At 35.6% G+C, this 14,812-nt stretch overlaps 3 protein-coding genes across 4 annotated transcripts; all 3 read left to right on the top strand.

Moving 5' to 3' along the window:
• Nucleotides 1–7,067: 7,067 nt before the first annotated feature.
• LOC112193022 (phosphatidylinositol N-acetylglucosaminyltransferase subunit C) lies at nt 7,068–13,275 on the top strand. Its single transcript, XM_024333025.2, has 3 exons — nt 7,068–7,139; nt 7,247–7,311; nt 12,078–13,275. The coding sequence occupies exon 3, from the start codon at nt 12,183–12,185 to the stop codon at nt 13,092–13,094; it is 912 nt and encodes a 303-aa protein (XP_024188793.1). The 5' UTR covers nt 7,068–7,139; nt 7,247–7,311; nt 12,078–12,182; the 3' UTR covers nt 13,095–13,275.
• LOC112193021 (putative pentatricopeptide repeat-containing protein At5g08490) lies at nt 7,070–12,069 on the top strand. 2 transcript variants are annotated; one of them, XM_024333023.2, is made up of 3 exons: nt 7,070–7,139; nt 7,247–7,311; nt 7,944–12,069. In XM_024333023.2, exon 3 carries the CDS (start codon nt 8,276–8,278, stop codon nt 10,958–10,960), a length of 2,685 nt encoding a protein of 894 aa, XP_024188791.1. In that variant the 5' UTR covers nt 7,070–7,139; nt 7,247–7,311; nt 7,944–8,275; the 3' UTR covers nt 10,961–12,069. The 2 variants fall into 2 exon arrangements, with proteins under 2 accessions (XP_024188791.1, XP_024188792.1); XM_024333024.2 differs by lacking the exons at nt 7,070–7,139; nt 7,247–7,311 and adding an exon at nt 7,318–7,831.
• A 748-nt stretch (nt 13,276–14,023) lies between the features above and the next one.
• LOC112194653 lies at nt 14,024–14,626 on the top strand. Its single transcript, XM_024334870.1, has one exon. It carries the CDS (start codon nt 14,024–14,026, stop codon nt 14,624–14,626), a length of 603 nt encoding a protein of 200 aa, XP_024190638.1.
• The last annotated feature ends 186 nt before the right edge of the window (nt 14,627–14,812 follow it).

Here is a 14,812-nt window from a genome sequence, read left to right on the forward strand (position 1 = left end):
TGATGCAAGTTAATTAGTATCCCTAAGTACTGAAGCTTTTCCCTTTTTTTTTTTCCTTGTTTGTTCCTCTTTTATTGTATGAGATCTTTGTATTTGTTATCCTTGAGTGCTAGAGGTCATGGATCTGGTCAAGGTATTTCTGAAACAGACCAAAATTTGAACACATGCTCTTCCCTTAAGTTTTATGTGTTTTCCATCGCAGATTTTTGAGGCTCCCTTGCTGCCACTCCCAAAGAGGACTACAAAGTTGCCAGAATTTCATGCAGTCTTGTTTAATCCATATGGAGCATCTGCTCTCAATTATGTTTGGAGCACTCCTCTAGCTTTTTGACCATTTTGTCATTTTAGGAGTAAATGTCTTTTGTAAATTATAAGGATCATGATCAAAGACATAAATTAATGTAATGCCCCATTATTACAATTTCTTTTGAATCATTTTATTTTGAGAAATGTGGATTGAATATCCTAGCAGCAATTACAAATCAGTTTATAATTATAAAAAAGAAATAAATAAGAACTTATACATCAGTTCTAAAAGAAAATAACGATGTCCCATTAGTAAGTGGATAACGAAATATTATGATAGAACCGATGTCCCAAAAGCTAGTGCACATAGAATGATAACATATTGATTGATGTGCTCTATAAGATTGGACAACAATACAGATTCAATAAACGATGTCATAAGAGTTACGGGACATCGATACAGAATGAGAACCGATGTGCCAAAAACTAAAAGACATCGTTTGTGTCTTGAGAAACGATGTTAAAATGCAGGTTGTGCTGCTGGACCTATATTTCTTTAAACATTAAATGCTAAAATATGAAGGTTTAACAATATCTAAACATACCAATATGTCATCATAACAACGGTTTTACATCGATTCTTGTTGCTTATCCGATGTCTATTTTGTTATGGGACATCAGTTTTTAACCGATGTTTTTTTTTTTTTTCATGATCTTTAACATCACCCACTAAGATATAGGTATGCTCTTTTTTTCATCGGCCAGGAAACGATGTCTGAGGCTAAAATTTTAGTAGTGTGTTGACTGAGATCTATATAGATTGTTTTCCAATAGTCTAAAATTTCAACTATATTATTATATTCATCTTGACTTGGTTCTTTGTTTTGAAGAACCATTATATCTTCTGTTCTGTAGAACAATCTGGAGATTTTGTTATCTCCAGGATAACTCATCTCATCTTGTTGTAAGATAAAAGTAGTAACTGTTTTACTTAATTCTTGTATTTGTTCTTTGGTCTCCGTTTTGAGATCTATGTCTACAATTTGAGCAAGAGATTTAATTTTTTGTTCAATCTTGCTTGTTGTAGTGCTAAGATCAGAAAGTTGTTGTTCAACTTTTTCATTATGTGGTTTTTGATTTTTTGATAACATATGTAGCATATCACAGATAAAATTTACAGTACTACTAAGGACAGAAATATCCTTATATTTTTTTGGAATATGTAAAGTATGATCATAATTTTGTTCATCATATAAACATTCTAAAAGTTCTGTTATAAAAAGTTTTGACATTAATTTTTGATAGATGGTACCTAAAACCGGTTCTCTTTGGTGCTGAAAACCAGTTCCTAAAAAGCCTAACAATCACCACTTGGTTTAAGTGGCTATGTAGTGATATGAGCTTCGAGAGAGTATGAGTTTTACTATGAAATATGTATGTCAAATATTTTTATAACAAGATTTAAACTCTAGTAGACGAACAAAAAAGTATGATAATAAGATAACAATCAAAAAGTAATTTGCATAGTAAAAGCACTTACTAGATGGATATGTACAATGATGAAACCCTGATGCTTGAGTTTCCTCAAGCTTGAAGCTTGAAAGCTATATACAAACTAGATCTTGTTTACTTCTAGCTCTGATATCAGTAACACAAACAGGAAAATTTTATTGATGTAGTGGAAATTTTTTACAAGAGTTGTGACAATGAAAGGATAGAGCAACTAATTACAAAAGAAAGTATGGATGAGAAGGGACTGTCTCCCTCAACTTACAACATCACTCCTATATATACAATTGAGAAGTAACTATGGTTAACAAAAAGTAACTTGAGTTAACTAAATATGGTTACAAAAACGACCTAACTAAGGTTACAAATTATCAAGTCACTAACCATGGTTAGGTTAAATGACCCATATATATATATATATATATATATAGACACACACACACACACACACAAACAGATCTTATCTAGAGTAGAGCTCCGCTTTGAATTTAAGTGCAGATTTAGAGTTTAGGGTCACTTTTCAATCGTATATTCACATCTCAACCGTTCAATTTTTAGGCACTAACGTATAAATCATCTCTGCAAATTTTCAGCCAAATTGATGATGTTTAAGGGATCTAACTCATTTAAACCAATAGACAAACTGAATCTGTCCAACCGGAACCGTACTGGCATTAAGGTAGTTATGAATGCCCTAACGATCATTAATTTGGCTAAAAATTTTGCAGAGATGATCTATACATTAATATCTAAAAACTGAATGGTCGAGATGTGGATATGAGACTGAAAAGTGACTATAAACTCTAAATCCGCAGTTTAATTTCAAAGCGGAGCTCCTCTGAACCATACTAGATTTAAGGCAGTTATGAATGCCTTAACGATTCTCATTTTGGCTGAAAATTTGCAAAGATGATCTATATATTAGTACCTAAAAACCGATCGGTCGAGATGTGGATATGCGACTGAAAAGTGACCATAAACTCTAAATCCGCACTTTAATTTCAAAGCAAAGCTCCGCTCTAGATAGGATATGTGTACACACACACACTATATATATATATAAATATAAATATATATATATATATAAATATATACTGGGTCATTCCAATGAGGGATCCATTTTCTTAGCCAATCTGAGGGATCGCTTATTAGACCCACTTTTCAATCACATATCCATATCTCAATCGTTTAGTTTTTAGGTCTATACAAGTAAATCACATATGCAAATTTTCAGCCAAATTGATAATCATTAAGGCATTCATAACTGCGTTTTACAATTATAAACATGAATGATTCAGGTTGGACAGATTTGGTTCATCCATTGGTTTATTCTAGTTCGATACCTTAACGATAATCAATTTGGCTGAAAATTCACAGAAGTAATCTATTCATTAAAACCTAAAAACTGTATAGTCGAGATGCCGAAATAAGATAGAAAAATGGGTCCCATGGATCCCTTAAAATGGCAAAAAAAAAAGATCCCTTAGTGGAAGGGCCTATATAGGTTTTATAGATGACCTCCTTATTTTTAGAATTTGAGGATTTTTACTATCTTATACTAGTATATAACCTAATTCAACGATTTCAACCATTCGATCCTTTAGATTTATATGCAATAATTGTGTCTATGAAAATCAACTAATCCATAATGATTTGGTCATTCAAAATTGTGTAAATAATTATAATCCATTAGAAAAAATTAAAACGAACAGTGTGCTAATTAAATGGTTAAACGTTTTCCAATTTGACTAATTTTTTGTATGATTCATATGTATGTATGTAACTAAAGAATGAATAGTTTAAATTATTAGGGAGCTTCTATTCATACCTCCAAATTTGGCATTTGGACCTCCCTACCTTAATAGACCTCCAACTTACTTTTACAAATAACCAATTTGCTATCTACACCTCTCTAATTTTCCTATAATGCCCATCGTCCAATAAAATCAATAAAAGCTTTTTTTTTTTATATTTTTATTCTATTCATACTTTCAAAAATCAATAGTTGGATCTTCTTTAGTTTTTGAAGATTTGGAATTGTAGCAATTATTTTTTTTTGGAAGTTCATCCTCCATATACGAGTAACAGAGGTGCTAGCACTTTTTCAATTAATTGTCGACTCTTGTTAAGTGTAAGCAACAATACCATGTTTGCTCATCATCTCGTACAAATATGTTTTCCAAGTATTATTTTCATTGCATTTAGGTGTCATTGTCCCTAAACAGATTTTCTCTGACTTGTTTCCATAGCAACTGAACATGCATGGTCCTTTTTTTAGATATGTATGGGATAGTGGAGGAAATTACAATAATCAACCGTGAGTCTATTGCATTCTCCATAGATTTATATCAGAGGGTCGAATTTTCATCATATCTATAGAATAGTTCCACATAAAATTGCTCTGCACTGATGATGTGCAGGAAGATCTTGTGGACAACTATCCATTGCTACGTTTGTCATATAAACGTGTTGGAGTACTGCTTTTTGTCGCCGCTCGTTCACATGTTTGATTGCATTCAGAATGAGTAGGGCTTCATCAACTGAGGTGTCTTTATATTTCCCATTTTCTCTCCTTCTATTTTTTTTTTATAGCGTAATGATAAATCTTGTAAATTGTCAGCTGTGTGAGCAAGGAAATCTATCACTTTACAAGGACAAAGTCAAATTCAGAAAATTTTGACTACAACGTTAAATAACGTTTGGCGATATATATTTTAGGGTTTACATTGGAGGAAAAATTTTTCCCAAGTTTAAAAACTATTATTGTTCGTAGAGATAAGAAGAGATTTTTTTTTTCCTTATTTGTGTCTTTATTGGTAATTTGACATGAGTTGACAAAGTTAACTATTACTTGTAAAAAGTGAGAGGTCCAAAGGTAGGCTCTAAGTTTAGATCTCAACACAGACTCTTCAAATACACTTTTGTCTAGTTTTGAAAAGGATTAAATATTGTTTACTCCCTATACTTATATGGTTTCATCGTTTAATTCCCTGACCTTCGAATTTCACCTAAAAAGTCTCTGAACTCTCAATTTCCTTCAAATTGGTCCCTGAACTCTCAAAATTAATTTTAGTGAACAATGACCAAAACAATATGTTCGTATTCAAGAATTAGGTCAATCTTCAAGACATTCGCATTATTTTGCAGATTCTGCTTATGCGGACATTCTGTCAAGAAGAGATTATGACTTAGATAAAATAAAAGAATTTGAAGATGAATTAAAAAGACTCGAATTGAATATGGTAAAAACAGCTTCGCAAGTTAGCTACCCCTGCTATGAAGATACAAATAAAATAAATCAAATACCATATGATAATGAACAAACCTCTCCAACTAGGGGTGTGCAAAACACGGTACAAACCGGCCAAACCGGTCAAAACCGACCGGTAAATATGGTTTGGTTAAGATTTTTTAATTTTAAAAATTGAAAGCCGGTTCAATACCAAACCAAACCATTTATGAATTGGGTTGGTTTGGTTTCTCTTTTTCTTAAATCGCAGAACCCGAACCGACCGGTATGTTTGAAATGTAATAAGAAAAAGTTTTAAATTTATATATATATATATATTTATATATATTCATTTGTCCAGTTGTTCTAATAAGTTCTAAATATCCAATTATAACTTTATTCTCAAATGATATACTACCATATTGAATCCAATGCCCAAAGGCCTAGAAGTTTAATATATAATCGCTACGATTAATTTGATCCTCTCATATCACATCAGTAGTGTTCACCTGGACAGTTGTTGACCAAACAATTTATGCTCAACAACCCTTAGATTTACATCCAAGGGTGGAAAACAAAACACCTCAACTTAATAATAATTCTCTCTGCCCTTGGATTTACATCCAAGGGTGGTTGAGCATTATTTTATTGGTCAATAACTGACCAGGTGAACATTTTGATTATTGTATTTTAAATTTAGATTATGCTTATTTAATATAATTTTTATTATTTAGATTGAATTTTACTAGAATTTTTTTGCATAAATAGTATGTTAATATAATATAGGTTAAAACCGCCCAACCGACCAAACCAAACAATCTTTAATTGGATTGGATTGGATCGGGTTAAGCTTTTTTTTTTTTAATGATCGGTTGTCTAAAATGTTTAAACCGCTCACTTTAGTATAGAGACGGTTTAGAGTCAAAACCGATCCAACCCAATCCGTGTGCAGCCCTATCTCCAACAGCTATTGATTTCAAGGTTGTTCCTCATATTAACCTTGAGTTAAATACAAGGGAGCTTCTATTCATACCTCCAAAATTAGTATTTGGACATCTCTTTTTTTCCAATTTATGGTTGACTTCGTCAACTTATGTCAAATTACCAATAAGGATACAAAAGAGGAATTTTTTTTTTTTTTTTTTCTGAAAATATTTTTTTTAACCCTACCTCACCGCCCTTCCATGATGTAAGTGAGGTTTGAATCTGTGACTTCCACGATATCGGTGATCCTAGATAACCAACAGGGCACAGTTCACTGCCAAAAAAAAAAAAAAAAAACCTCTTCTTACCTCTACAAACCGTATGTTTCGATGAGGCAATTCACAAAATTCTAAGCTGTGCATTGCCTATTATATTGCTGCTTGTGCTTTTTACCCAACTCGAAGCAATTAGTAAATATGTGTCTTTCCAAGCTAAGGAGCATTATGGTGGACTGACTTTGGAACACCATGACCACTTTCAGTATGGGTACCTGCAGTACGTAATCCATAATTAAGTGATGAAAACTTTGTATCCAAAAACTCAGTTAAATTAAAAATTTGAGATTGGGAGTAATATCTAAACATCTCAGATAGTAGTATACTAATTTGCTTTTATATTCAATTGATTTAATGAAAAAAAAAAAACTATATTGACTACCAACTGGAGATCTTTTATTTATTTTTTTTTTGTGCAGCTTAATTGTATCAATGGTAAAATAGGATTGTGAAATCTTCAAAAATTGAATGAGGTTCAACTATCGATTTTGGAGGTATATGAATAGAACCTAAAAAAAGAGAAGTTTTTATTGATCTTATTGGACGAGGGACGTTGTGGGAAAATTAGGGAGGTATAGATAGCAAATTGATTATTTATAAAAGTAAGTTGGAGGCCTATTAAGTTGGGAGGTCCAAATGCCAACTTTAAAGGTATGAATAGAAGCTCCTCAAATACAATTAACAAAATATTTAAAATAAATCGGAAACATTTAAGCAAAGATAACCTGGCTTGTTCACGAATTGGACTCGAGCTGTATTTACAGCCCGACCCAGTACCCACCCACAAAGTGGACGCCGTCCGGAACGTGTCAAAAAGACTTCAACCCCTTGATGTTGGTGTTGGTGTTGGTGTTGGTGCCCGCCCATATGAAGATGAAGTTGTACTCCTACCTACGGTACTGTTTCTTTCGATCTTTGTTCCCCTTTGAGTATAACATATGTTGGGCGGCTATCTGTAGTAGAGTTGGAAATCTGATTCAGTTTAATCTACTGTTGCCCTCAGCCCCTGTTGATATGTGTCTTAAGAGTTGAGCCCTATAGGCCACACTGCCCCCAAATCGGAATCAGGTAATGGTAATTTATTTCTTCTCCGGTTTTACATTTAGTTTCAAACTCAAGAGCATACTAATGCTTGAATCTTAGTTAATCTGTGATGCTCTGCTAAGAAATTGAAGGAAAACTGCTTGTGTTTCATTTCTCTATTCTGATAATGGTTATAGGATTGGTTGACAAGAATCGCAGTGTGAAGTTTTGTGGATCCTTGTTCTTTTCATTTAGAGATTTGCTGCATTTTCAACTGCATTTAGAGATGTTTCATGTATCCCAACTCTGATTTGAATGAAACCCACTTTTAGTTTTTTTTTTTAATCTGTTTCCATTTTTGACGATTTTTGTTAAGAAAATGTTAAATTCCCAAAGAAGGCAGATGGATTTTTGTTGATTTTCATATGGCTTTTCTCTTGATTTTGTGATTTACTTAGGTGTGCCACAATTCCACACTGCTATATATTTTTTTGCATTTTTCTTTTGTTTGGCTTGGACAAGACAAGCTTAAGAAATGAGAGAGAGAAAGGGTGAATACATAAGGGTGAGTAATTGGCTATTGTACGTATGCCAACATGCAATTGTTCCAACCACTAGGTTTAGTTAAAAGCTGAGAGGTTTTGAATTAGAAATAATGCCATGTTTATTGAAAATAGGGTCCAGCACGGCCACTAAGACGAGTTGTGCACTGAAGCGATAATTCTTAAGGAGGAGGCCGGAAGTGTCTTAAGATATAACCCTTTTCCTCCTCAATTTCAGTCATCTTTTTTTGAGCAAAGAACTCAGAGTGACCAGTATTTGGAAGAAGACACTGCAGGACTCTGTTGGCTGAAATTCTCTGCAATCAGAAAAAGCGGGGATGTAAAGCAACATAAGAATGTGGTTCCATACATGTACTCGGTGGAATTCTCTCCACTGGCTGTCCAATTTTGGTTGAGGTTTCCGAGTGGGAATTTGAAAAGCTTAAAACTTCTTTAACTCAGCTATAATGCTGAGAAATTTTAATGCTTGTAATATATATTTAAAGCGTACAAGAGCTGCTTGTAGACATGTGTCACCCAGTTCTCGAAATTTTAAAAGGAGCTACTGCATAGATGACAGGCATAATGAAGTGTTGCCTCTTCCACTTCGTAGTTCTCAAAGTTCTGGTCAGTTTAAACCCTATTACCAGGTATTAGCAGCCCTTCTCAAATCCTGTGCTGCCCTCTTAGCAATAAATTCCGGAAAAGCACTTCATGGTTATGTTGTCAAGCATGGTGATCTTTCATGCCTCTCTGTCTCGAAAGCGCTGCTCAATATGTATGCCAAATGTGGCGCATTGGATGATTGCAAGACACTCTTTGGTCAAATGTGTTACTCAGATTCTGTAATTTGGAACATTGTCTTATCTGGGTTTTCTGCATCTCGGAAGTACAATAGTGAGGTAATAAAGTTGTTTCATGAAATGCATGTAGGTGGGAAGGCTAAGCCGACTTCTGTTACCATTGCTACTGTTCTTCCGGTGTGTGCTCGCTTAGGGGATTTAGATATGGGGAAGAGTGTGCACACTTATGTGATTAAGTCTGGATTAGAAACAGATGTTCTTGTGGGAAATTCTCTGATATCTATGTATGCAAAATGTGGGCTAGTTTCTGATGATGCATATACTGTGTTCGATAACATCATTGACAAAGATGTCGTTTCGTGGAATGCAATGATTGCTGGGTTTTCTGAGAATAGATTGATAAAAAAGGCATATGAGTTGTTCAGTTGGATGCTCAAAGGACCAATGGACCCAAATAATGCAACCATTGCAACTATTCTGCCCATTTGTGCTTCTTTAGATAATAATGCCTACTGGTCAGGGAGAGAGATTCATTGTTATGTTCTACACCGGAGTGAACTAGCAGCAGATGTTTCCGTGTGCAATGCTTTGTTAAGTTTTTATTTACTTCTTGGACGAATAGAAAAAGCGGAATCTTTGTTCCACAGGATGAAATCAAGAGATTTGGTTTCATGGAATGCAATTATTGCAGGATATTCATCAAATGGTGAGTGGTTGAAAGCATTGGATTTGTTTCACAAACTAATCTCTTTACAGACGATGGGGCCAGACTCTGTAACTATTATCAGCATTCTGCCTGCTTGTGCACATTTAAAACTCTTGCATGTGGGGAGAAAGATCCATGGGTACATTCTTCGACATCCTAGGCTATATGAGTCTACAGCAGTTGGAAATGCCATGGTTAGTTTCTATGTGAAATGTGATAAAATTAAAGATGCTTATGAGACATTTTTGATGATGTTTTGGAGAGATTTGATATCGTGGAATACCATGCTAGTTGCCTTTGCAGGTATTGGCTATTCTACCAAGTTTGTGAACCTGTTAAATGGGCTGCTTAAGGAATGTATGATACCGGATCATATTACCATCTTGACCATAATTCAGTTTTGCTCTGCAGTATTGAGAGTAGAAAAGGTTAAAGAAGCTCATAGCTATTCAATTAAGGCTGGGCTTTTGTTGGATGATACTGAGCCTAATATTGGAAATGCGATACTTGATGCATACGCCAAATGTGGTAACATGGACTACGCATTCAAGATCTTTCAGAGTTTATCACAGAAAAGAGCAACATGCAATTCAATGATTTCAGCATATGTAAATTGTGGGTCGCATGATGATGCACAAATGGTATTTAACAGCATGTCTGAAACTGATCTCATCTCTTGGAATCTAATGGTCCGAGCTTATGCTGAAAATGATTGTCCTGCTGAAGCTGTTAATCTGTTTTATGAGTTACAAGCTCAAGGAATGAAGCCAGATGCAATGACCATTATGAGCCTCCTTCCTGTATCTGCTCAAATATCCTCAGTCCACCTGCTGAGGCAGTGTCATGGATATGTGGTGAGAGCTTTTCTTCATGACGTTTACTTGACGGGAGCTCTGTTAGATATGTATGCAAAATGCGGTGCCATAGTATGTGCTTATAAGCTGTTTCAGTGCAGCCTGCATAAGGATCTGGTTATGTATACAGCTATGATTGGTGGGTTTGCCATGCATGGTATGGGAGAGGAAGCACTTGGGGTCTTCTCTCATATGCTTGAGTTGGGTATAAAGCCTGATAATGTTATTATTACTGCTGTTTTATCTGCTTGCAGTCATGCTGGCCTTGTGAATGAAGGGCTGAAGATCTTTTATACCATAGAAGCGGTTTATGGTGTCAAACCAACCGTGGAACAGTATGCTTGTGTGGTGGATCTCCTTGGGAGAGGTGGGCGTGTTGATGATGCATTTTCTTTTGTGTCCAAGATGCCTATTGAAGCAAATGCCAACATATGGGGGACATTGCTGGGTGCTTGTAGAACTCATCATATGGTGGACTTGGGCCGTATTGTGGCAGATCATCTGTTTGAAATTGAAGTCGATAATATTGGGAACTATGTGGTGATGTCAAACTTATATGCATCAGAAGCTAGATGGGATAGGGTCATGGAGGTAAGACAGCTTATGAGGATAAGAGACTTGAAAAAGCCAGCTGGATGCAGTTGGATAGAAGTTGAGAGGAGTACAAACCGTTTTATAGCGGGAGACTTGTCCCATCCACAGAGAAGTATTATTTACAGTACATTGAGTTCATTGGACCAACAAATTAAAGAGCCAGTTTATTTAAGACTTGATACTAGAAACACTTAAAAATGTTTTTGAATTCTAACCTCGTGTTTGCTTTGCTGACGGTCCTCTTATTTTTGTTAAAACAACAAAGAAAGCAACCAAATTGTTTCGACATTCATTGGATATTACTTAACTTTATAACTTGAAGACAACAAGCAATTTTCATGAATGCTGACATTAATAGTAATATTTATAATTATGCTGCTTAATGTCTTCATATTCCACTTAAAAATATAATGCATGGAAAACATTATTCGTTTCTATCTTTGAAGCACCATTTTATGCAAAACTATACTAAAATCCGGACAGGAGCTTGTTGATCACATTGTATGATCTATCCTCTTGAGTACATAAGTTTACGTATATGACTGCAATTGTGCCTTGCTTGAATAGTTAGGTGTTTGATCTTTTTTTATGATGCCAAAAGTCAAAAGGCTCCGGTGATGGCCCTGCTTATGGAAGCTAGGAATAACCCTGTGGACCTTCTGTCTTCTGTCAATAGACTTCTTCCTTTTCTTGACATTAGCCTCGAGTCTTTTTTGAGTTATCAGGTTCATCTTTCTGTGAACGTAGAGGCTAATTTCCAGGTTGTTCACATAGTTCTGTATGGGTATCTGGCGATTCTAATATGTAATGTTAATATGTAATTCAAACTTGTGATATGTGCTCAACTTTCTCTCAGTTTTTTATCTTTTAATTTTTATTTTGTCTGTGTTTGTTTTTATTCATGTAGTTATAATTTTATGTATTTTGTGGGTGGAAAATTTTGAACTTTTTTTTCTTTTAATGTTAGGTTGTGTGTTCTTCAAGAGCTTGGTATTTCTTGCTTGAGTGTATGTCTGTGTGTGTGTGTATATATATATATTTATGATAGAGGAAAAAAAAAAAAAAGCTAGTTTTAGCCTTTAGGTATGATACATTGCATTTTTGTTTTTCTTTTCCTTATGACAGAGCACCTAACCCACATTGGTCTTGAGGGATGTCTGAAATTTCTCTGCTCGATATACATTTTGAAATGAATATTTGGTGTAATTATTTTCGGATAAAGATGGGGGGAAAATTATTTTTGAAGTCAAGTGATTGTCTTTATTAGTAATTTTTTGTTTCTTCATTATCTATTTTCCATATACTTGGACAGGTTGGCAAAGCCTATTTCTTCTGGAAACTCATTGGAAGTCCCTGTGAAGGTTAGATCTCACGTGACTATAGACGGTTTTCGTTTTTGCTAGACAATTGAGTTGCAATGGTTAGCAGCATGACTGAAAGCACATCTCCCGCAAAACCTAAATGGAAAAAAGTGGTTTATGGGGGGATGCAACCTGGTTTTGATGACAATCACACAGATGAATCTTTTCTTGAAGATATGGTCACTAATGCCAATGTTGTTAAAAGGGACTTGCTAAAAGTGATACAGGATTCAGTGTCCATCTCCCAATATTTGTGCATTGTAGCTCTAATCGGGTTGGTTTGGATCTACACCCTCAGATCAACTCTTAATGAAAATTCACTTTTACTTCTTGATGTCACCCTTCTTGGGTTGGGTTTTCTTATTCTCCTTTTAACTCAAGAAATGTTATCCCTCAATCTGTTCTTGCATTACCTCCTCAATGTTTCCTTTTTCACCTCTGGCCTGTATCTTTTGGCTCCTATCTATCAAACTCTTACAAGATCCATTAGCTCAGACTCCATTTTGGCAGTAACATTTTCACTACTTTTGCTCCATCTGTTCTTCCATGACTACTTTGGATCCACTGTAAGAACACTTGGTGCTCTAAACAGTCCGACATTGACAAGTTGCATTTCTTTAAATGCTTCTATTGTGGCCTCAGTTTTTATTGCATCCCGCCTTCCATCAACTCTGCTTGTTTTTGCAATCATGCACTTCTCTTTGCAAGTTTTCCTTTTCGCTCCATTGGTTACTTACTGTATTAAGAAATATTCCTTCCGTTTGCACATGTGGTTTTCTTTTGGTCTGATGATTGCCACCTTGGCCCTTGTTTATACCTTGCACCTATTTCTTTTTGTGATGTTCTTAGGGTTGTTGATTATTGTATCAGTTGTCTGTCCATACTGGCTCATACAGATGCAGGAATTCAAATTTGAGATCCATGGTCCCTGGGATGAGGCTAAGCTCTGTTTTGATATAATAGATTGAGAATTTAAGTACCCTTAACAGTTCGCTTATATTCGAAATTCTATGTATAATGTCTTACAAGTTTGGTAGTATATGTATGTAATCTTCTGTATGTACCTTATACCACCCAAGGGACTTGAATTTTTATGCTACAAATTTTACCGCTAATTTTCATTACAAAATTAGTTTTAATTTTAATTTATGAGAAGTGTAAAGATGCTCGTCTGATACTTGACCCATGTTCAAGTGCAATTTTTAATACCTAGAAACAATGTATTGTGTCGCCAGCCACTTTAGTACTGCCATCAAAATTTTAATTATTGGCTTATGTTGCACTGACATTGCATTTACTCAATCAATTGCATTACATAAACATCAATATTACATTGAAGACAGCAAATACTACTAGTAAAGATGCTAACTTCAACAAGCCATCAACAATACCAACTCCAATGAAAAAAGCGGACAAAAGCCGCCGGTGACAACTATTAATCCCACATCACCAAAATCAACATTAAATCCAAAACAATTGCACACAACCCAAAACAACAAAAATCCTTAAAAAAATTCATAAAAAATCAAAATTATGATTATCACCACAAACTGAAATAACACTGCCATAGATATTATTGCATCTGACCAATGTACGACCGTAGAATAATATATGATGATGTAGTGTGGGCGGCAGCCCACGTAGCCCTATGCTGGGTTCACCAATGTCTAAGTCCAATGATCCATCTGCTAAGAGCAAGTCCATCCGTAGTCAAGAAATGTCAAGGTCGAAAAGTCAAGGCTTCGACAGTCAAGATGAAGCTGATCACGTTTTATGTGAAGATTGTAAATAAATAGGCAAGAGGCAGCACACCATTCACACACAAGCTGATATTCACAAATCTCCTTCTTTTTCATATCTCCAGATCCAACACATTTCCTCTCATTCTCTCATTTCAATGAAGAGATTGTGGGCTAAGTATCTAGAATCTCGAGATGAAGATCATGAAGAGATGTGTAGGACTAGTGCTCTTGTGGTAGCAGCAGTCGCTGAAGCTGAAGCTTCCTCTCAAACACGACGAGGGGGTTCTAGACCGGGGAGTGCACCGAATGAGGAGCGATTTAGGGAATCAAGAGGGAAAAACATGGTGGAAGATTACTTTGTGGAGCGTCATGTTTTCAGTGAAGAGGAGTTCCGGACACGGTACAGGATGAGTCACAATGTTTTCAACCGCATCTCCAGTGACCTTTGTCGCTATGACCGGTACTTTGTCCAGAAATCAGATGCTGCTAAGAAAGTCGAACTACTTCCCCAGCAGAAGCTGACATGTTCCTTAAGAATGCTTGCTTATAATGCTGGGTCATATCAATGCGGTGAGTATTGTCGGATGACGAAATCTACCGCCATCGAGGCTCTGAAACGATTTACAAGAGGAATCGTTAATCTGTACTCTGCAGAATACCTCCGGGCTCCTACTCTGGCCGACCTTAGAAGACCTCTCGCCAAAGCTGAGAGAAGAGGTTTTCCTAGGATGATTGGAAGCATCGATTGCATGCACTAGCAATGGAAGAATTGCCCAACAGGTCGGGTTGGAGAATACAGCGGTCGAAAACGTGTGTCCACTATTATCCTCGAAGCAGTCGCTTCTTATGACACATGGATATGATATGCCTTCTTTGGAATGCCTGGATCATGCAACGACCTTAATGTGCTTGCAAAGTCCCCTCAGATCCAATTTCAAGTGAAT

Source organism: Rosa chinensis, chromosome 3, assembly GCF_002994745.2.
Source record: "Rosa chinensis cultivar Old Blush chromosome 3, RchiOBHm-V2, whole genome shotgun sequence".
NCBI classification, from domain to species: domain Eukaryota; kingdom Viridiplantae; phylum Streptophyta; class Magnoliopsida; order Rosales; family Rosaceae; genus Rosa; species Rosa chinensis.